The sequence below is a fragment of the Elaeis guineensis genome, chromosome 5, assembly GCF_000442705.2.
Source record: "Elaeis guineensis isolate ETL-2024a chromosome 5, EG11, whole genome shotgun sequence".
NCBI classification, from domain to species: Eukaryota; Viridiplantae; Streptophyta; class Magnoliopsida; order Arecales; family Arecaceae; genus Elaeis; species Elaeis guineensis.
The window spans coordinates 14,643,929-14,667,798 of record NC_025997.2 but is presented as its reverse complement, the minus strand read 5'-3'; the positions used below and the strand labels follow the sequence as shown (position 1 = coordinate 14,667,798).

The window sequence follows — 23,870 nt, the reverse complement described above, 5'->3', positions numbered from 1 at the left end:
CTGACCAATGAATCATAGCTAACCTTCAATCAGTGAGAAGGCTTTTACTATTCAACCAATTTCCTGAAATAAGCACCAAAAATAGCACGCAGGACAAAATTTGCAGTCCAGTGATGCAGAAGATTGAAATGTCCTTTTTTTTTTTTTTTCTTTTTTGATGCAAAAGATTGAAACGTCCTTGCACGTCCATTTGATTCATCTGTGATCGCATCCATGCACCGCTAGAGAGAGAGATGTTCATGAGAAGATTGTGGCCAACTTTTCTACAAATAAAATACACAAAGAAGAAATTCTCCAACAAATGAATTTGAGACATGATGCTGTACGAGTCAAAGGAGAATATCCTTTGACTTGGCTTGCTTCTAGTAATCTTGTGAGAGACAACAAGCATCTATTCGGCAATGCACTATTTAAAATGTCTTCTGATACAAAAAGACCTCCAGTTTATAGCATCAAATCGTTATCCATGGAGCATACAAAGAGAAGTACAACAAAGCTAAAGTCATTTCTATACCCCTTTCTTGACACACATTACTGCCATTTACAACTTAGTAACTGAGCATTTACTTGGGATCACATCCTAGGCCTTACCCTCCGGCCACTGGAATCTGCCCCATCTGAGAGCTGGGCCCATACACTCCGGCTCTTTTCACCGCTGCTGCATTCCTCTTCACAGCCCGCAATAATCTTCAGGAGTTCTGACTGCAGTGACGGGCAAGTGTCTTTAAGATACTGGAATCCATTTGATCGCATCACAGCTGCATGCATAGATAATAGCACTCAGAAAACAAATATAAAATGATGAGGAAGAAAAACACAGCATCATTGGGATTCAAAACATTGGTTTAAAGTTTCCAATTATTTGAAATTCTTTTGCAGAATAAATTGAAATTGGCATCAACTAATAATAATAATGACAACAATGGTAAAAATGCCCAAGGATTTACCGAATCAAGGGGAGGCTTGTATGAATACTTCTTTCCAGTAACTCCTATAAATGAGTGCCTCCAATGTCAAAACGACTCTGATAACTAAGTACAGAAAATACCAAACTACGACAGCTAAAGGAAAAATAAAGAATGAGTGACAACGTATAGTTTGTGGCAGCAAATGACAAGCTCATTAAGTCTCACATTTCAATTTGGAACTATGATTTTAGATTTTTGAACAGTGCATACATTGCTTGTCTTCTAGGTTCAGGCCAAGAAGGGGAATGAAAGACTTGATCCCCCGAGACACCACAATGCTGCGCATGGAGGCTTCTCAAAAACATCTGATAATTAAGGCATTTAGCTATAAAAAATTATACACAATGACCTTGGATTACGAAACTGCCTGCGTTTGTAATATATAGCACCTCTAAGTAGCCTTCCATGGTGATGTACCCATCCTCTGTAATTGAAACTATTGTGGTTTACAGAGGATACTAATGTACCCATACTGCACAGAGCATACGGGGTGTACCATACTGGTCGGTACTAATGCATGATATAGTGGGCATACTGACACTCACTATGCTGAACCAACCCCCGTGTTGGGCATACCAACACAATAATAGGGTGGCATCGGGATGGGATCTTGTACTGAGATGATGGACCTTGGCTTGATGATTTTGCTAGATTTTCTCTTCATCTTCATAGTTGAAGATCCAACACCCTTCATCCCTACTTCGACAACCCACATCTCCTCTCTTCTTTCTTCAGTCACACTTTACCTCATTTGGTATCAAAGAACAAGGCTTCTTGCATTAAGATTCAAGCACAAGGTGAGGACCAGCTTAATATGTGAAGACACTGAAGTTTCAAAAAATAACCATAAGATTGAGCACCCAAGAGAACATCTTCAAATCTCTCTCATCTTCTAATTTTCACTTCCTAGCGTTGCATCAAGTAAGATTGTTCGCCTTCAATCCAAATCAATTAAGGATTCTCTTCCTTGAGGTCCTTCAGCTTCACAATCTCTATTTGAATATGACTTATGCTCTTCTTTTCTATATATTGAATCAAGAATTATTAAGCTATCGAACATTAAAGATCAAGTGGGGAACATAGATTTCGTCAACCTTTTATACTTCCCCCAGTAGGTCTGACCATGACCTAGAATTATTAAAAAAAATTACCACCAACAACTGAAGGTTGCATTGCCATTAAATATTCCTTGAATTTGGCATATGAAATGCACATAAGAAATATGGAGTCCCACAATAATGCAAGACATGATTTTGGAAGCTACACTGTCATTGTTTCTATCCCTAAAGAAACATATAGTCATGACAAGTACGATGACTTCTGGCTTGTCATGGGCCTAGGCACTACGACTTCTGGCTTGTCATGGTCCTAGGCCAAGCACCAATCCTGAGCCCTTATCTCCTCAATGAGAAATTGGTATGCAAACTAGGGTATCGTGGTGCAAATTATTGATTGAAAATATAATCCTTGAGCGACGTAACTAGTACAAATTTGAGTGTCAAGTTGGAATAGAGTAAAAGTATAGAAGAAAAGGAACCAAAAAGTTGGATAAGTTTGGCATGAAAAAAATGAATTAACCTCATTCTAACATGGTGGCTAACACAAACACAAAAACATGATTTACCTTGCCACCTTGAATAATCAAAAAAAATATGGTGAGGTGCCTGTCTAATACAACAGTGGAGAGGTACTATAGTCATTATGTCATTATGAAGTAAACCTTTGTATGACAGAAAGATTACTGAAATGTTTTGTAGATAGTTACACCATAAATTTTAAATACATGTGACGAGTTTCACAGGAAATAAGAATGAGGTATGCATGTAGTAGAATTAAGCATGGAGTTAGAAAAGAAAAGGTGGTGGGAATTATGAATGAGAAATTGGTAAACCAATGAAAAATAAGTAGGCATGTGCGAAGAGCAATAAAGGTGGCTTCGGTTCACCAAGAGGATTGGATTTGTCTTGAAGGACCACATAAAGAAGAAGCCCCAACAAATAAAGATTGTAATACATCTTTTAGGGCTTTAAGAAAACATGCCTCAAATTAGGATGCAGTCCATAATAGAATTTGTTGTGCAGAATGACTCATAATTTGCTGCATAGGTAAGGCAACTTTTTTTTGGAGAACTGTTATTTAATTAAAATGGCTCATTACCCCAGTATGACAAAAAATCATGCTATTCCCTTTATTATCATCCTCAACACCCTCAATTCCAAAATCCTAAAATAAGGACACATGATCAAATTAAGTAATTATATCTGTTCATGCTCCTATTACCAATGCATTTGAATGTCTAAAATCATCCTTAATATCAGGCTCTAAAGATCTGTACCTTTTCCACAACCTAGGTGGGTCTAATGCATAATTCATGTGCTTACTTGGTATGCTAAATATCCAAATCATACACGATATCTTTTGTAATAGTTGATTAAACCTTATTAACAAAGGTAGTGTCCTCAACAGCCCTCCAAGCGCTTGCCTAGGTGCATAAGCAAGATGAGAAAAGTACCAAGCACTTCAACAATCCCCAGGCGAGGCAGATTTACTGAGGCAATGCCTACATAAGTGCCATAGACAAAGCAAGAAGCAGTCAGATGAGTGCCTTTCCAATGCCTAGCACTATTCTTCTTGCCCATTTAAAGCTCTTTTATCTTTGTTTTGATGTTGATTTTGCTCTTTTAGAGCCCTTATGAATAAAGGCCTACTTCAAGATGTTTAGTGGTTTACTCTCTTGTGGTATGTGTTACTCATAATCAGGTGCTGGTGCGGGGAAGCAGATGTCTCCTGGGGGAAAAAGAATGTGCAATGTATATAAAGGTGTTGGAGTAAGTTTCCAAAGAGTCTCCAAAGCAATATGATACCTACATAGAACTGTGAGCTATCATAGATCAAACTCAAGATGATATACTCATCCCATCAAAGAAAAGCAAAAAACTTTTCTAGATGGAGAACTTTTACCCAATATGATTCTAAACATCAGGGTTCACCTAGGTCAATTAATTTTGATATGAACCCAATTTTAATTTAATAATTGGATGAATAAATGAAAAAAATAGGATTAATATAATTTATGGTCATATTTACCATCTTCAACTTAAGTGTCAATCAACAATGGTGGATCACGTCAGACAATTGACAAAGATCTGATGTTTCTTACAAGTTTTGTGTACAAGATAGTGATACATTGCGTGAATAAAGAATTGACTCAAATTCTACACCTACACGATCTTGATCTTCAACCCATCTGAGACATTAAAGTTCTTATGTTCTTTATATCACTTTCCTTTTTGCTCCTCTTATTATTACAATTAACACTCTAGTTGTTGCATTCAAGTGCCATGACAGGCTAATGCTTAGGACACAGGTATTTTTTAACCAATTACAACTTAGGCATGGCAAAAATCTGGGTCCTAGACAGATACAGGTTGAACAGTGGCTGAAGACAAAAAGTATTTATAGACTTGGCCTGATTTTGGACAACAAACACTCAAAACTGACACTGGTTCCATCTGACTGATCTAGCTGCAGGACTGAATTCAAGACTATGAAGTCATAGGAGGTCAACATATGGGCTAGACAACAGGGGGTTTCATGCTAGTGTTTATATGAAAGAAAAAGCTTAGGGTATGGGCACATTGCTCATAAAGGAAAAATGAAAACTCAAAAAGTGTCAGTCGTACATTCCTTTAAATAAATATGTTACATGAGTATGAAGGCAACAATGGCAAGTACCTGCAAGGTTTTCTGCAGCAAATTTAAGACAAGCAGCCTTGAGTTCCAAAGCATGATAACGATCAGCCAATGAAAGGGTGCTAGCAACTGAATCCACAGACATATCCTTGCACAGATAAGACTCGCACATCAATCGAAGCCTTTCCAAGCCATACTTATCTGCTGCAGCTAACAATTTTCCAGCCAAAGTATCAGACATGGAAGATACAGGAGAACTTGATGCAACCAACACATCATCTTCAATAAATGTATCTCTATATATGAAGTGGAGCATTGCCTGGCCAAAACAGAGAGCAAAACAAATTACTGTTTGGAAAAACAGGAAGGCACAACAACTGTTAGCCACAACAAGTCAGACAAAAGAAGCGGACAGAACTCCTCACCTCAAAAACCTTAGGCTCCATATCTGTCACAACAATCTCACTCTTTTCACAATCCAACTCATCAAAAAACTGAGCTCTAAACACAGGGGATCGAGCAGCTAACACCAACTTATGAGCATGAAATTTCTCACCAGCAACATCAAAAACTACATCAGATCCTTCCTGCTTATCCAGAAGCATACCAAAATGCATTCCTATATCAGATTCTGGAACCTGTATCGAGTGTAATCTGGGTGAATCCATAACTGACACCACAACACCAACGGTGCAATTGATTTTCAAGCAATCATCTTTAAGGTAATCTGATGTCTCAAGTGCAGTTCGTCTGAAAAAGCGCTTATAACCCCTGAAAAGAGAACACATAGACCAACATGTCAAAGCAGGTATGTATCAGGAAGGGAGATATAAATGGATCTCCAAGTTCTTAATAAAAATTTTATTAGCAAAGCATGTGAGAGGATGCTCAGATGCAGACATTGTCCATGCATATTCATCTTGACAAGATTTTTTTTTTTAAAAAAAAATCCCAGTTAACAATATCAAATTATACTCTTTTTAGATGTATAATATTCAAATCACCAAAAAAATCAAAAAAAAGAAAAAAGAAATGGTCACGCTTTTCATGTAAAATTAAAAGAAAACAAGTGTTTCCTTGGCCATGGAGGATGCCAAAGGTTGTTAAATTAACAAAAAAGAAGAATGTTCCCATGACTGTGGATGATGCCAAAGGTCTAGAAACAGTCAACTTGACAGTTCAACTCTCTCTCTCTCTCTCTCTCTCTCTCTCTCTCTGGGGTGTCATAATTGTTAAAGCTACAACTAATGAATCAAAATCGGTGATTTTAGAAGGCATGTGCCTAGACTACTTCTTATACCAATATTTAACTGTTCTTTCCCTTGATTTCCCCCTCCATCAAGCAAGCCATTCCTCTTCTTCCAGACCCTTTTATTTCTTCTTCTTTCTCTCGTTTCATACCTATATTTAACTCTTTTCCCTTAATTTCATTTCCATCAATTGAGCCCCTTCCTCTACTTCCAATGCCTTCTGTTATTTCCATTCCTCCAACTGATCCCTTGACCTTTCCCCTTCTTCTCCTTCATTCTTCTTTCTTATTCTTTTGAAAAAATTATCACCCCCTCATCTATAAAATTTTTCAAACTGGCCCTTCAAGTTTCCAAATTGTTCTTGTTCACGTAACAATCACATGATATCATAAATCTATTATTTGACCAAAATGTCTTTGCTATCAATATTTTTTGGAGGTAGAGTCCTAGTTTAAGGAACAGGTGGGAAGCAAGTTGTCTCTTGCACACAAAAGGACTCACCCCCTTCGTGCAAATCCACCATTGGATCACCCACCACACAGATCTCAAAGTGCTCCAAACTCCTTTATTCATCTACTTACACGAACCTCAAAATGACTAGTGCATGATCAGGTTCATCCATCCACCTGCGCAGATCTCAAAGTGACCAGTACAAGATCAAGATTATTCATCCATTTGCACAGATCTCAGAGTGATAGTGTGGATGATCTAGATTATTCATCACCTGCATAGATCTTAAAATGATCGATCAGTGATCAAGATAATTCATCTGCTGGAACATACGTCAAAGCAATTAGTGGATGATCCAAATTATTCATTTTCCGGCAAAAATCTCAAAGTAATTGTGTGGATGATCCAAATTACACATCCACCTACATAGATATCAAAGCAATGGTGGAAGATCAGAATCATCCATTCGTTTGCACCAATCTAAAGTGGCCAATAGATGATTTGGATTATTCATATTCCTGCACAGATCTCAAAGTGACCATGTGGATGATCCGGGTTATTCATCCACCTGCATATATCTCAAAGTAACCGTGTGGATGATCCAGTTTCCTACGAATGGGGAGCAGTCGGAGAGGGCTTTACAAGTCTGGACAAAGAGATCCACCCCGGTCACCATAAAGCACCACCCCCTCCCTCGACAATGACAATCAGGAGATGGGGTAGGACTTCTCCTAGGTGCCATAGCCCCCAACAGCAAAACTGCCCATCATTAAGGTTGGAAGTGGGCCCAAGCTGACCCACAGCCCATCGGGCTAAGCCGACTTCGGATCAAGCTACACGTGCTAGGCCTGACAAAGTTTGGACTGTGTTTGCGCTCAAAATTAAAGCTCATATACTTTTTGGATCGGACTCGGATAGTTATGTGGCCTGGCCCAAGCCCAACCCGAGCCCGAACCTAAATTTGGACCTAAAGCTGGCTCGGTATATGGCCCGAGACCTAACCCGAAAAGTCTACATGTGATGTTGTCTGACCACACCAAAGTCATTGATGCAGAGCTCCATGGAAGATTGGATTCGCATAATTGCCCATACATTTGGATTTACTAGGCTCTTCAAAGTCCTAAATACTCCCAGTCCCCTAAACATCTTTGATCAACTATGGTTCTAGCATCTTCTAATCTTCAAATATTCACCACCATGGCTCCATGCCTTCACCAATCCACTATCTCGAATAGCCAGTTGTCAATCTGCCTCTGTCACATTCACCCTCTTCCCCCTCCAAACACACACCAGATCTTCCCCTTCTACGGCTTGCTGTTCTCTAGCACTGATAGCTGTCTTACACCATCTCCGGCCTCCAATTGATAAGGTCTACCTCTAGACCCCATTCTATTTAGGTAGAGCAGCCCCCTTAGTGCTGCTCCATGCCCAGCTTGGGCTTCAGGTTCTCGTTGTAGAGCAAGAAGATGAACACCGACATTACCACCCCTAGACACGCTAGCATCCCCAATGTCGGACACTCCAAGAGCTAGTGGGCTAGATTCCAATCATATCACATTGTATATATTTGCCTTAATCTAGACCAGATCGCAGGTCTTGGGCTAGCCGATCTCAACAATGGCTAGCTAGACTCTACCGAACCCAAGCTTCGCCATGGGTACCACCACACAGTCCAGCATCTGGTCAAGTAGATTGATGTAGGTGAGATTGGTTATATGATCGAGGTAATTGATGGCAAAATTACATCAAAAGTGGGCATAATCGAGGGAGATGAAGGGATTGGAGGCCTAAACAAAGTAGGGGTCAACATTTCATGGAGTGGGTGTCATGCCCTGGTAGGTCTGCTATTGTGAAATTTGAAACATTAAACTTTTAATTGAATTCAGAACAACCTAGTTTTTTGCCCAAATGGGTTATTCGAGTCGGCCCAATCAATTTCGAGTCGAGCCCGAGCCCAAGCTTAGGTTGGGCTCGAGCCTAGATTTTCCAAAAAGAAATTTGGGCCTAAGCCTAGCCTGAAGCCCAAAAAAATTCGAGCTGGGCTCAGGATAAGGGTGTAACTCTGCCCAGCTCGGCCCATTTCCAGCCCTACACATCATAATTCGTCACTAGCATTGGCCAACACTCATGGCCATGACCACTACAACATCCCATCATTGCCATAAAAACCCTTGCCCTAATGCTATCCATAGGCCCCTCGACAAAGGACTCCTTCACATACCCATGGCGGTAGATGCTGTGGGAGTGCTAGGGTTAGGGTTTCGATTGCCCCTTTCTTTTGCCTGCTTTTTTTTCTTATTTACTTACTTCCATTTGGATCTAATGGTGCTGGCCCTCTCCACTTCCTTGACTCTGCCTTAGGCAACCAAGCCTAGACTAAGGAGCTAGCCTTAGATTTGCTAGCAAGCAAGGTGGAAGAGGTCTTGAATGCCCTAGGTGATGAGGTTTTTGCCTAAAGGAACATGAACGGAGAACGAAAGAGGGGAAGAGCACAATGGTCCACTAGAATCTATCCTAGAATTTGCCAGTTTTTGAGATAGAACAAAGGGAGATTCTGTAGAGACTGGAATGAGGGAATATCTATGAGTTTAAAGAGAATATTAGTAGAAGTAATGTAAATAGATAGATCCTCTCTAGCAATTGCTCTGTTACAGCCCTCACCATTGTCCATCTCTTTCTTTTCTCCTTTTCTTTTTCTTCTTCCTTTTTCTCTTTTCTCTTATTCTTCTTTTCTTCTCCTCTCTCTTTCTCACTGTTGAAGGATTGAAATGAATGTTGGATAATTGCTGAAAGAATGACATGATTGAAATTGGAGGTATTGTGTAGGGGTGCAATCAAGCCGGGCTGAGCCAAGCAGTCGAGTAGCTGGAAGCTCAAGCTCGACTCGACTCAAAATACTCAGACTCGAAATTCATCTCGAGATTGATCGAGCCTTAGTATCCTTAGCTCGAGCTCGAGCTCGACTCAATAAAAAATACACAAAACTCGAGATCAACTCAACTCGACTCGAATATTAATCAAGCCATATTCAAACTCAAGTTCGAGCTCGAAATCGAGCCTTAGCCTATTAATAATATATATATTAATATATATTATAAATAAAAATAATATTATTAAAATATATATAAACTCGAATAGGCTCGCAAACTTTCGAGTCGAGTATTCTGCAACTCAAGCTCGACTGAACAAACCATTCGAGTTACTCGAGCTCAACTCAATAATAATTGAGTCAAGTCAAACTCAGACTCGATTCGAGCTCGAATAGCTCGACTCGTTTGCACCCCTCGCTCGACTCATTTGCACCTCTAGTATTGTGTGAGGATTCTGCAGTGTGTGTTTAGTTCCACATCAGTTATTTGCCTAAGAGATCTTAAGTATTTATACAAAACTAAAAAATCCAAATAATATATTCCGCTAGCCTTTTTGGATAAGGTCCTAGGTTGTTACAAATGGTACGCATGTGGATCTAGCCTATAACCTATGTAGACTAGGAGGCACTCATATAGGTTGACCACGAGCAAATCATGATGTTCGAGATTGGGTTTTGAATAGATTTAGATCCATAGCCTAATAAGAATGCTAGGACTTAAACATGAGAAGTATGTGAGGATTCGTGCAGGTGTGTTTACTCCCACATCTGCTATTCATCAAGGAGATCTTGAATACTTATACAGGACTAAGGAGTCTAAACAATACCTTTCGACTAGCCTTTTCGATTGAGATCCTAGATTGTTACAAAGTGGAAAAGGCATTCGAAGATGTCTGAAGATGGTGAACGTATTTTGATCATTTGAAATGATGGACTAATGGTGTTGGTTAGTTAATGAGTCAAAAGAGCACTTTGGAATGATTTGGAAACTGCCAACTTGAAAATTTTTAAAGATAAGGTGTCTCTATAATTTTCCCTACTCTTTTCTTCTATTAGATTCATCCTGTAGATCCCTTTTCTTCCTATTGCCCTATTTCTTTACTCTTTACTTTTTTCCCTTTTCTTCCGCTGCTTCCCCCCTTCCCCTTTTCCTTTATATGTATATGTACATATATGTACATGTATATGCATATATAATATGTATATGCATACGCATATGCATATAATATGTACATGCCTATGCATATGCATATAATATGTATATGTACATGCATACGCATATAATACGTGTATGTATATATGTAAGCTTATACATAGGCCTAGGGATGCATATTTGAAGCATAGCAACACTTTCCTCCTTAAGAAGGTGCCCGATCTCTTAGGCAACACCTAGGCCATAAGAGGGCATCGACTAGCCCTATGTTGGCCTTTTCACGACCTTGATCTAAATTTAGCCCATGAATGCATGCATTTCATATGTATACTATCTACTTAAGATAATACCACTTCTAAGAGCAACATGGTAAGGCATGATAAGAAGCTAATCATATATATTTACTGCTTGAAAGATGGAAAGAAGGTCTTGTTATTGTTCCACTTCGAGAATATCAAGTATGCAGCAAAATTTACATGTGCAATCAGCAGATATACAAATTGTTTCCTCAAGCATGTAGGATGCTAGATGACCAGAGGCTGTCAGTATGACTCAAAAATCTGACTACCACTTTTCTTTGGGACAAAGAATGAGTGGTTGTCCAAGCTCTAATTGATGGATCAAAACTTAGTATACATGCATGTATTTCTCTAGTACCATTATACTACTATGCCTTCAATCCACAACTCTTACAATTTCTAATTTTTAAAATAAGATACAGTAAGGTAATCAAATATTTTTAGCATAAAATAGGGTAGTTGTGCTTCCATTTAGTCCCCTAACACATCAAAACTATGACTTGGAATATAAATACCCATGCCAATGCAAGAAGGTATGTCATGGAATTATAACCATTATCATAGGAATGTTTGCATCTTGTTCAATCATAAAACAGAAAAGGTTATCGTTGACCTTGAAATGCATAAATCTACACCATTTTCTTTGAATTAGACGAAACCACTTCATCCTTCCTTGCAAGACCACATGTCCTCCAGGTTTTCAGCCAAATATTAAGATCCCCAGAAGATCAGCATTCAAATGTGTTCAGTATCTAACTCTTAGCCAACAATGGAATTCCATCACTAAGGAGTTCGTGCTCTTTCAGTTGCTTAAATATATTCCTAATGTGACTAAAGGATCATCAGAAAGCTGAGCATCGGAACTAATTAAAGAACTGAAAGAACTCGGTATATATCGATCCATTCAGCAAGATTCAAATAAAACATTATTTATCAAAAAAATTAAAGAAAAGAGGTCAAATGCAAATAATTACAAGAATAAAGAACATACAATGAAATGCAAAGAGATGACAAAGCTAAATATCAACAGCAATTCACAATATAGTCTTCAACTCATGATCTAAACCAGAATCCCTCAACTTACGTTCCCAGCAATCCTGGAAATTGAATCACACCAGCATATTCTTAATGTTTGGAAAAAACCTAAATTGTTTGAGTGAATGAGAGAGAAAAATTTCTCCAACCCTTACCACATGCTACCCCGGTATTTGAGGGTATACGGCCCGCTCTCCAGCGACCGATCGAAGTGGCTGTGAACCTTGTGCTTCCCCTTCCCGCTCTGGTCCACGAGGGTCAGCTCGAAGAGGGCCCTCACGTCGGTACCTTCGCTCGCCAGCGCGATGAATACCGAGACATAAGTCGAATTGTCCTCGGGGTTCTTCCCATCGGGGTAGAAGTAGATCGCCCACTGGAACCCTCCCACCGTGAACGTGTCGCTGGCGATGTGCTTCCCGACTCCCATCCCCTTAGCCAAGGAGTACCCCTGGATCACGAACTTGTGGGACCCGTTCACGGTTTGCGTCACCGACCGGGAGCTCGTCGGCGAGATGGGGAGCTCCTTCTCCAGCGCAACGACGATCTCCGGCATCATTCAGGCCAAGAATCGATTCTCATGAAAGGATCTGGAGCGGAAAAGGGGAAGCCCAAAGGCGGAGAGCGGGGGGCGGTGGGGGGGGGGAGGGACCTAGGGTTCCACAGCGGCCCGGCGGCGAGGGAATGGGATCGCAGGCAGGGTGGAGCGATGGGGATCCGGCAGGGATTTGGAGGGATCAGAGGATATCGCCTGTGGGAATCGATTCGATCGAGGGGAACTGGGTTAGGCTTTTGTCTCTCTCGTTTTGGAGTCCTCGAGTTCTCGAGTTCTCTCTCGCGTCGAATTTACTGGAAAAAAAAAAAACGAAGAAGAATAGCAAGGAGAAGGGAGAGTTGGCTTTTCATGGAAACAGTATTTATATGGAACAAATAAGAGATTTTTTAAAAAATATTATTTTTATTATTTATTTCAAAAAATACTTAAAACTCATCCTATGTGAAATTTTTTTTGTACACCGTGAGCAGTATATAAAATCCGACATAGAGTGCATCATTTTATATGATTGATGCACGTAGCCATCGCTACTCAATATATATTTAATATTTTCAATTCTACTTTTTTATTAAAAAATTTTAAATGATGAAAATATTCTTATTTTTTAAAAAAAATTATGACATGATATGTCTATATTATGACATCCTGGATGCTCAAACGAGAATCTTTTGAAAGAATCCAATGTGTAAAGCATATTGATGCGACCTCTATTTTACTGATCCAACTCGGGATCGCCTCGAGGATGAAGCGATAATACAGGTTCTAGGACCTTTCCACCCAAGGCTCAATTTAGGCGTAGAGTGGGGTGGGTGCACTCGAAATGGAAGCTTCCCTCTATCAACATGCGAGTTTTATTGAAAAATTTCGTATTATCCTAAATAGAGATCTTTCGATAGATGAAAATACTCGGTTACAGCATCCGATTAACCAACTATAGCTGACCCAGCTTGAAGGACAGGTTTTGATCCGCATGCTGCTATCCAGATTGCTTTGATAAAGATTTACCATTTCTATGTACGAATATCCCTCTAGAAAGATACTTTTCGCCTCTATGTAAACGAATGAACAATATGAGATCAAAAATCATATCATATAGTTAGTTTCGTTTGGGATACTGAAACCTAACCTTTCATATGGAAGTCATAATTTTGATGCATGGATGTCATAATTTTTTCCAAAGAATAGAAATATTTTCGTCATTTAAAATTTTTAAATAAAAAAATAGAACTGCAGATATTAAATGTTCGTTGGAAAATAGTTAGACAAAAATGCTGCTTCTATATTATGATATCCTGACCTATATTATGATATCCTGAGCCATATTATGACATCCTACATTATTAAATCATAATTTGATACAGGATGTCATATTATACCATAGGATGTCATAATTTTTTGAACTATATTATGACATCCTGCGTGTAGGAAGTCATAGTATGTTATAGGATGTCATAATTTTTATCAAAAAATAAAAATATTTTTATCATAAAAAATTTTAAATAAAAAAATAAAACTGCAGGTATTAACTATGTATTGAAAAGCGGTGGCTGCGTGGACCAATCACATAAAGCAATACGCTTCACGTTGAATTTTCTACATCGCCCATGGTGCACAAAGAATTTCTCCTCACCTTATTTTTCAAACTACGACAGTCGGGGTGCTATATGCTGAACCACGGCCAGGTTGAATAAAATTGTATAAATCATGGGTTAGCTCCAACTCTACTATATCTCCTATCCATTGAATCAATAATCTAGTAGCTCTGTAAAGATATCAGGAATATACTGTTGTCATATAAGCTTTTAATGGATGCACTGAAATATAAGTATTTTGAACAAAATTGTTGCAAATGTAACTGTAATATGTGTAAATCAATTATAATTATACATGCTCAATTCTCACACGATCTATGTGGAATCGATAAAATGTGACTAAAAACTTGTGTCACCGAGAAAGCATCTTTCTGCCTACGCATCCAAAAGGATAAGTGAGTTACGTATGATTCAAAATAGTTTAACCTTCATTACTTACCTAATGACTAGTAGAGCTCATGGCAATACACTTCCATCAATCAAATCCATAATAAGATCTACAATAGATTGATCTAATCTGTGAGAGCTATAAATGAAAACCTATCATATACCCACACCTAGAGTAAAAAACAAGGATCCCACAATATCCTGTGCATATATCCTACTTGTCCTACAAAGTGCTCTATATAGCCAAGCTAGACCCACACTATCCCAATAGTATTTTGCAGACTCAAAATTTGAAAGTAATGGCAAAAACATGATATGCATCATGTTATTTAATTTATCTACAAATAGATATCCTACTATTTGCTGCAAAATATATGCTTTAGCATAATGTTGTATGACCATATCATCTATATCAGGGGATAGCCCATAGAATTGCTCTCCTAGCCATACCATACTCAACCACGAACCCTTAAGTTTACTTGGAGGTGGACAATACTTAACAAATCTAAGCACACCTATCATCAATCATGGCATGTATTACCTATACTTGAAGACTGTCAACTGATAAATTCCACTGGATGATGATGTCCTCCAATGTGATGGTATATTCTCCATTAGAACAAGCAATTTGTATTTGCAGGTCATAAATAGATTAATCTATTTTCGACATGAACCCACATAAGCTAAATCCGAACACGATCTATTTATTAAATCGATCAAAATTTGCAATCTGCACATGACTTGCTTAATAAATGAATCATCCATATAAATACAATTATTAAACGAATCGTGTCAAGTTGACATGAACACGATGTGTTTATGAAGCGATTGTAAAATTTTAAAAAAAATATCTATTTCAATAAATTTAATAACAATACAAACAACATAATAATATAAGTATACAACTGACAATAAAATAACATAAAAAATCCATCCATCCATACTAACATAACCATGAAAAATTTATAAACAGTTCTTACACAAAAATAATCATCTTTTAAAAATTTACAAAAATATTAAATGGGTTAGGTAGGTTGGATTCGACCCACAAACCTGCACAAATTTTGTGAGTTGTAATCATATTGATCCATTTTTGATCCAAACCTGGATAACCCCAACTCGAACCTACATGTTTCCTATCAGTTTTGTGTCATTTCAAAAATTGCCACCTCTACTCTCCATGCAATAGGAGAAGTATACGAGTCTTTGGACATTAGCGCTTTACGAATGCAGTGATCAAGTTACAATCTAGCTGGATGAAGCCAATGCAGTTTAAGCCATAAAATCCTGCCTATAGTAGATATGGCACTATACATATATTGAGAGGTGTCAATGGATGAATGGCCAACTCCCTCCATCGCCAAGTAAGCAAGATAAACTCCTATCAATACCAAAAAAAAAATCCACACATCAATATTAAATAAATGTAATTAACTTATTGATATGATTTTAATAATATAAATACATACCAAACCATCTCAAATGATCGATAATCGATGAGTAATCTATCCATATAGTATGCAATGATCTACTGGACCTAGCTCCATGTATACAATGTGATACAGACATTAAGAGTAAAAAAAATGAGTTTATTTGTTTGCAAGCAAACATGTACAAACTTTTAAAACTTGCACAGACTTTAACGATGTACTATATGGATGGAATAATTGGTAATATACTAGTACTAAATCAGAGAAACCAAACAACATATCATAAATAAAGTGAAACAATGGTTCATTAGATTTTAACAAAATACAATATTAAATACAAAGTTTTATTAGTTTTCATCAAAGGTTCACTCTTTGCTTTTTGGATATATCTGTCTATCATGTCCTTTCTCACCATAAATTCAACACTTAGATCTGTTACCAACTTTGGTCCAATCCATTTTATTCCTATGTCTCAAGGTTCATGGTCTTTTCTTCTATCCCAACCATTCTTTTGTGGTACTTTCAATGTATAAAGTATTGGTTGCCACCAATACTTTACATGTGAGATCGACGAAAATTGATGATGTTATTGTGATGGTACTCCTCCAAAATATAGCATCGATCAACATATCATCAAAAATCAATTAAGATATGAGCACAAGCAGCCATTACATGTGAACACGATAAATGATAGCATTGCTATTCCTGACACATATACATACGCTCTGATAACTGCGCTATTTGCACATCATATTGTTAAAGATTAAATTTATCTATTTATTATAAATAGTAATATAATCATAAAAAGAAGGTTTTGCATTACTGTTCACTGGAGTATTATTGTCCTTATTCATATAAGTCCCATGGAATGCTATTTGCACCCGAAACACCCCACTTGCACTGTCAAATCTTGTAACATTATGGACTTGTTTGGTTTACAGGAAGAACTTTTCTTCTCAAAAAGTAATTTTTTGGAAAGTTACTTCCTGAGAATAGGATTTTGATATATTTGATTGACCATTGGAAGATAACTTATTATAAAGTAGCTTATGTTTGGAAGAACATCTATTTTTTTAAAAAATTATGTAAAATACCTATTATACCCTTAGTAGATATAAAATCATACATTTTTACTCATAAACTTTATATAAATATAAATATTATATTTATATTTATATAAATATAATATTAATATATTATAATATAATATTAGACTATAATAGTTTATTATATTAATATAATACTAATATATTAATATTATATTAACATAATATGAATATTTTAATATAATAAATTTATTAATATAGATATAAATATGATATTATATTAGTATAAATATTATATTAATATAAATATAAATATTATATTAATATAAATATTAAAATATAATAAATATTAATATTATATTTATATAAATATTAAGATAATATTAATATAAGATTATATTACTATTCAGTATTTCATCCTAACCATCTATTGATATTTTACTAAATTTTAATTATGGATCTTAAAAGGATATTTTAGGAAAGAAAAAAAATACTACCACTTCTCATATCACTAAAAGTGTCAAAACCCACCTTCTCCATGGGTTTTCATTTTTCATAAATGTGAGAAGTGACTTTTCATGGATAGTACTTTTTTCACTCTCTCTTCTTTTAAAACTCCAACCAAATAAGAGGTACTTTCTTCACTTCCTAGGAAGTACCTCTTCTCCCCTCCACTTTCTGTCAACCAAATGAGTCCTATGAGATATGGCTTTGGATTGGTTGGCAATCATACGAGTTGTAGCAAAAAGAATAAATCTTTCACCTTTATTTAATGCATCCTCTACTAGGACATATCGACCATCGAAATATAATATAAGCCGAAAGAATGTCACTTGCACCAATGAAGTTATCAGTAGAAAGTGAGTATTTTTTGAGTATGTCATTGAAACATTCAGATAAATTAATAGTCATCATTTCAAATCTTTAGCTACCATCATGTGTAAGGGATCGTTTGTCTATAGATATTTCATTCAACCATTGAATGGCTTTCGAGTTCAAATTTTTAATCTTTCTCATGTACTTGTTAAACTTCTTGACAGCCATCGAGCCACTATAGCCAGCAATGCCACCCATAGATCCCATTCTACTCTCAAAAGCCTTTGATTTCCTAATTTCTTCTCTTTGTTTCGAGTTTGATTTGTGCCTCTCTTGACATCGGAAGTCTTCGCCGACAATTGTTATCCATGACCACCACTGCCGCCAATAAGACGTCTCCCTCCCTTTTTCCTTCTTTTGGCTTGGGAGCTGCTGCCATGGCAATAAGGGATAGCACCTCCTTTTTTTCTTTTTGGCTCCCCTATGCATGGTCGGATCACCGTCCTTAGCTGCCATCGGTCGTGCCATCACTTTTCTTCCCCTTTGGCTATCCTAGTTGCGCTATCACTCCCTCCCTTCCTCAGTCTTCAAGAGCCTTGGGAGGGCTCTATTTCAACCAAGGAGGAAATGAATAAAGAGAAGAGAAGAGAGAGAGAGAAGATAACAAAAAGAAAGGGAGAAACAAAGAGAAAGAGAGGGAGATGGATTCAAACCTTTGAACCCATCTTGTGAATCAATCCCAATCTGACTGAGTTTAAATCAACCCAAACCTTAACCTAGTCGAGGCTAGACCTTGATCCATTTCCTCTTTCCACTCAATTTTCCTCGATTAAAGGCTAATGGTCTTGTTAATTTATTCGATCAAAGCCTTCAGAGTACCAGATCTGGGGATCAAGTTGCATGCCACTTGTGAATTCAATTGCCTGTAAGTTCCATCTATCTCTAAAATTTTATTTAATATATTTTTAGTATTTTTTAATATAAAATTATATAAAAATTATAGTATTTAGAAAAAAATGAAAGATTTGAAAGTATGTATTTTATGAAATTCAAATATTAGGATCAAGCATAGTATTATCTTGATATGTCATGAATTTTAAATATGATAGTTTCTCTATGTCGCATGAAATTTTGAAGGCAAAAATATTTATTATTTTTAGAAATAAAATATAAAAAATTTATGATATACAAATGAGTATGATGGTTATTAGAAAAATTTGATTTCATATTATTATAAAAATAAATATGATTATTTGGTTATGATGAAATTATAAAAAAAAATTTCTAGTTAAACTATGATTTGGATGTAGTCAACGTGATTGATCGTTGGCCACACGTCAGAAACATAATCTATCCAGTTGGAGCTGATCACCGATAGGTTAGTCCTTTTGGGCCTAGCAAGTTGGGACTGATTGTTAGCACATGTTAATACGTTCGCGTGTTTATTTTCAAGATTAATCTCTTTATAATATCTGGGGCTAATCGTGATCATGTGAATCGGAGCTAGCTCTCTTCTGAGCCTAACCAATGAGGCAGATCAATGGTACATGCTAATGGATCAAATATTCTGTATTCAGGGATTAGTCTTTTTTGAACCTTGTCATAGGGCTGATCGTAGCCGTAGCCATCGAAGACTAAGAAAGAATTTTATGTATTATTACTATGCATGATTTGTTTTTAAAAAAATATTACTTTTCATATTCATTATTATTAAACAACTATATTTGGAAAAGAATTGTGCTTGATCTCTTAGAGATATTGATAACTTACTCAACCCATAAAGCTCATTTTTTTTTTTGTTTCAGATCAAGAAGATCATGTAGGGCTTGGGACCGATCAATGAGAAGCATAAGGATTTAGGTGTTATTTGTTGAGCTTTCTTTGAATAAAAATTATTTTGAATCTTTATTTTATTTTTCATTAGTCTTGAAAAATTTATCTTTCAATTAAATAAAAATTACTGGATTTACTTTCACCACTGCCTAAGTTGGATTGATGAACTGATATGAAAGCAAGCCTGGCATATTCTTTAGAGTCTTGTCCTACGAAGTGTGCAACTATCATGTGTCCGATCTATATGCTGGATTTGGAGCATGACAGAGTGGTATCAGAGCTTAGATTTAAGATCTTAGAATTTAGATTAGTAATGAGAGTTGGGTAGAACTTAAAATTTTAATTAATACCTCAAAATAATTACTAGTACTAGAACTCTATGGAATTGTCTCATAATGTCTATAGTTTGTGGATATAAGACTTTACTTAGGATAAGCATAGAATTACATTGATAAAATTCTGATTAAGTGCACAAAGCCTAATTCAAGAGGAATATAATCAAGGGCTGAATATTTGATATATAAAGGTATATTTTGAGTTGTATTATTTTGTGTTAATATTTAATTTAGGAATCTAATCCTAATATAATAGTGGAATATGTTAGCAATTTTAATTTGATTGAAAGTTATTATGAATTATCTAAAAAAAGGGAGAGATTAATTACAAATTGTTTAATTAAATGGTCAATCTAGAATTTGCTTAACTCAAAATTAGATTTAGAATTTAATCATACATTGGTACAAGCACCACAATGATCTCGAGGGATAAATATAAATCTAATATATTTTGAGCTATATTATGATGAATGAGGTATTATGTTAACATTTAAATATTTTGAGAATCTTGATAGGATATGATCTTGGAATGTGATAGCAATCTTTATTAAAAGTTATTTTAGATTATTATGAATATGATTCGGAATTGGTGGAATTGATCTCATTATAAAATCGAGTCGATATCATGATAGTGTTTCTAATGAACTCTTGAACTAGATCATTAGATTTTGTGTGAATTGTTTATGAATTGATCATAGATTTTGCATCACCATTTTTGTGAAATGTTAGTGGAATTTCATGAATAGATTTGAACTAGAAGCAAAGATTCTAGTGGATCAAGCATGCTTATAAGGAAAATAGTTTGGAATCTTAAAGTTTATTAGAGCATGGAATTAACATTCTTTAAAAGGAGAGATCAATTTTAAATTGTTTGATTTAATTGTTAAGATAATCTAGAGTTAGATCTGGAATATAATAACTTTTATGGTAATTACCTTAAGGGATAATCAGTATCCGATGTATTCAGAAAGTAAAGACCAAAATCCTTGCTTGACTTGTACAAAATCTTGGTTTAGAATCATTAAAAAATTTTAAAGAATATTGATCAGAGTTGCACAGCTGAAGTGTGGTGATTTGAGTCATTTAAAAATTTAATAAAAAATATTGATTGTGATTGAAATGTTTAATGATGGAAGGTTTGATTTTCCAATAAAAATGAATTTGATTTTTAGACTAACTGTAATGTGGCTTTATTATTCTTTTGGCTAACTTCAACGATTGTGGGTTGACTTTGAGCATTGTATATCTAAGGTTACTTGATTACTGATCTAGTTTGGTCTAATTTGTTAAATATCCAAATCAATCATGCATTATTTGTTTCCTCCTTATGATCTCAATTTTCACACAGAAATCATGCTATCAAGTACTTTATTTTCTCAGACTTACTTTTATGATTCAATACTAATCATTCTCATATTTCATGACAGACTCTTTCTATCTATCTCATCACTATGTAATCATGGTCACCTTCTCAGCCATCAAATGCTTTGACTCTAACCAACATTGGTCATTATCTTTGGGACATTAAAACTCCACTATATTATTTGTGCCAAATCTATTTCAAACTTTATTTCAAATACAATCAATTTCAATGATCAATCTTACTAAGAGATTTTTGGATCCAATCAATCCCAATCAATTTTTGAATAGATATGTATTTATATCATGATGATGATTTCGATCTCAGACTCTTGAGCACTTATTCAGTGGTAATCTTGTTGTCTATATCTTAATCATGAATGTGATGGAACATTTTTGATAATTGATCCAAATAGAATTATTTAAGGGATAAATTCTTGGATTGGCTCAGAGGTTTCGAGTTGTGAAGCAATCTTAGAAAGAGCTTTTATTTTAATATAGAAATGTATAGAAACATTGATTTTGATCTGAGTGATTGGATTTTTTGTGAGCATTTGAGTAGTGTGATCATATATTTAGTTTTAACTTTGAAAGGTCTAGATTCTCAAATTTTAAGGATAAAATATCTTTGTAGGAGGGGATAATGTTATACTCGGCTCGTATGGGTGGTATGGATAATGTTATATTTTGAGTTGTGGACTTCAATTTGTAACTTAAAAAAAAAAAAAGAATATCTAAATAGAGGATCCCGATCCCTATAACCGAGTGGATTAAGCCACTTAACGGTGGTCGGTGCATGATCCTCAAGCTGTTGCAACTGCCGGCGACCATTGGAGATCAGTGAAACTAACGAACGACCAACGTTAGGTGGCTTTATCTTCTCTACGGTCGAGTCCTTTTAAATCCTTCACCCCCTACAATTGGCATCACCAAACCCCTCTCCACTTCCTCATCCTTCATTCCTTATCTCTGGCAGCAATCGAGCCACCATAGCCCAACACCACCACCTATAGATCCCATTCTCCTCTCGAAAGCCTTTGATTTTCTGATTTCTTCACCCCTATTTCAAGCTTGATTCGTGCCTCTCTTGCTGTCAAAAGTCTTTGCCAATAGTTGTGAGAGAAAGAGAGAGAGAGAGAGAGAGAGAGAGAGAAATAGATAGAGAGAGGGAGATGGATTTAACCCCCTGAACCCATCTTGTGAATCAATCCCAATCTAACTGAGTTTAGATCGACCCAAACCTTAACCTAGACTGGGGCCATACCTTGATCCTTTTCCTCTTTTCATTTAATTTTTCCTCAATTAAAGACTAACGGCCTTGTTAATTTATTTGATCAGAGCCTTCAGAGTATCAGATCTAGGGATTATGCATCTCTGAGATTTTACTTAACATATTTCTGGTATTTTCCAAAATAAAATTATATAAAAAATTTAATATTTAGAAAAAAATAAAAGATTGAAAAGTATGTATTTTATGAAATTAAAATTTTGATCAAGCATAGTATTATCTTAATATATTGTAAATTTTAAATATGATAGTTCCTCTATGAAGTCGTATGAATTTTTAAGGCAAAAATGTTCTTTATTTTTAGAAATAAAATATGAAAATTTATGATATGCAAATGAGTATGTTGGTTATGAAAAAAATTTGATTTGACATTATTATAAAAATAAATATAATTATTTGATTGCGGTGAAATTATAAAAAAAATTCTCTAATTATACTATAATAATCTAGATCTAACCAATGAAACTAATCATTGAGCATATATCAGAAATATATTTCTTTTGGACCTAACCAGTTGGGGCTAATTGTTAGCACATATTGATGCATTCGCATATTTATTTTTAGGACTAATCTCTTTGCTTTATCACAAGACTAATCATGGCTGCACGAATCAAAGCTAGTTCTCCTCTAGGCCTAACCAGTGAGGTTGATCATTGATATATGTCAATGGATCGAGTATTCTATATTTAGAAGCTAGTCTCTTTTGGATCTTGTCACGAGGCTGATCGTTATCATAGTCATCGAAGACTAAGAGAAGATTTTATTATGTATTATTGCTATGCGTGATTTATTTTTGAAAAAATAAAGTTATGTTGGTTTTCGTATTCATTATCATTAAACAACTATATTTGAAAAAAGAATTATGCTTGATCCCTCATAACTTATTTGATTTGCGAAAAGAATTTTACTTTTCAAAAAATAACTTTCTAGAACTAACTTCTTGAAGAGTTACTTTTTGAAAATAAAATTTTGACATATTGGGTTGATTATAAAAAAGTGACTAATTGCAGAGTAGCTTATGTTTGGTTGAGCATCTATTTTTTTAAAAAAATCATGTAAAATATCTATTATACTATTAGTAAATATAAGTCCATACCTTTTTACTCTTAAACTTTATATAAATATAAATATTATATTTATATTAATATAAAATATAATATTAATACGTTATAATATAACATTAAACCATATATAATAATTTATTATATTAACATAATACTAATATATATTAATATTATATTAATATTTCAGTATAATAAATTGATTAGTATAGATATTAAATATAAGATTATATTAATAAAAATATTAATATATTAATATAAGTATTATATTAATATTAGTAAAATATTATATTAATATAAATATTAAAATAATAATAAAATAAAATAAATATTTTAATATTAATATTATATTTATATTTATATAAATATTAAGATAATATTAATATAATATTATATTATTTTTTAATATTTTATCATAATCATCTATTGATATTTTATAAAATCTTAGCTATA

The 23,870-nt window shown here is 35.2% G+C and overlaps 1 protein-coding gene across 2 annotated transcripts; it reads right to left on the bottom strand.

The window, feature by feature from the left end:
- Window positions 1-371: 371 nt before the first annotated feature.
- On the bottom strand, window positions 372-12,602 carry LOC105044961 (BTB/POZ and MATH domain-containing protein 4). 2 transcript variants are annotated; one of them, XM_010923082.4, is made up of 5 exons: window positions 11,873-12,602; window positions 5,087-5,432; window positions 4,704-4,980; window positions 948-991; window positions 620-758 (listed from the first exon to the last, which is right to left on the bottom strand). In XM_010923082.4, exons 1-5 carry the CDS (start codon window positions 12,271-12,273, stop codon window positions 753-755), a joined length of 1,074 nt encoding a protein of 357 aa, XP_010921384.2. In that variant the 5' UTR covers window positions 12,274-12,602; the 3' UTR covers window positions 620-752. The 2 variants fall into 2 exon arrangements, with proteins under 2 accessions (XP_010921383.2, XP_010921384.2); XM_010923081.4 differs by lacking the exon at window positions 948-991 and having other exon boundaries at window positions 372-758; window positions 11,873-12,599.
- Between the last annotated feature and the right edge of the window lie 11,268 nt (window positions 12,603-23,870).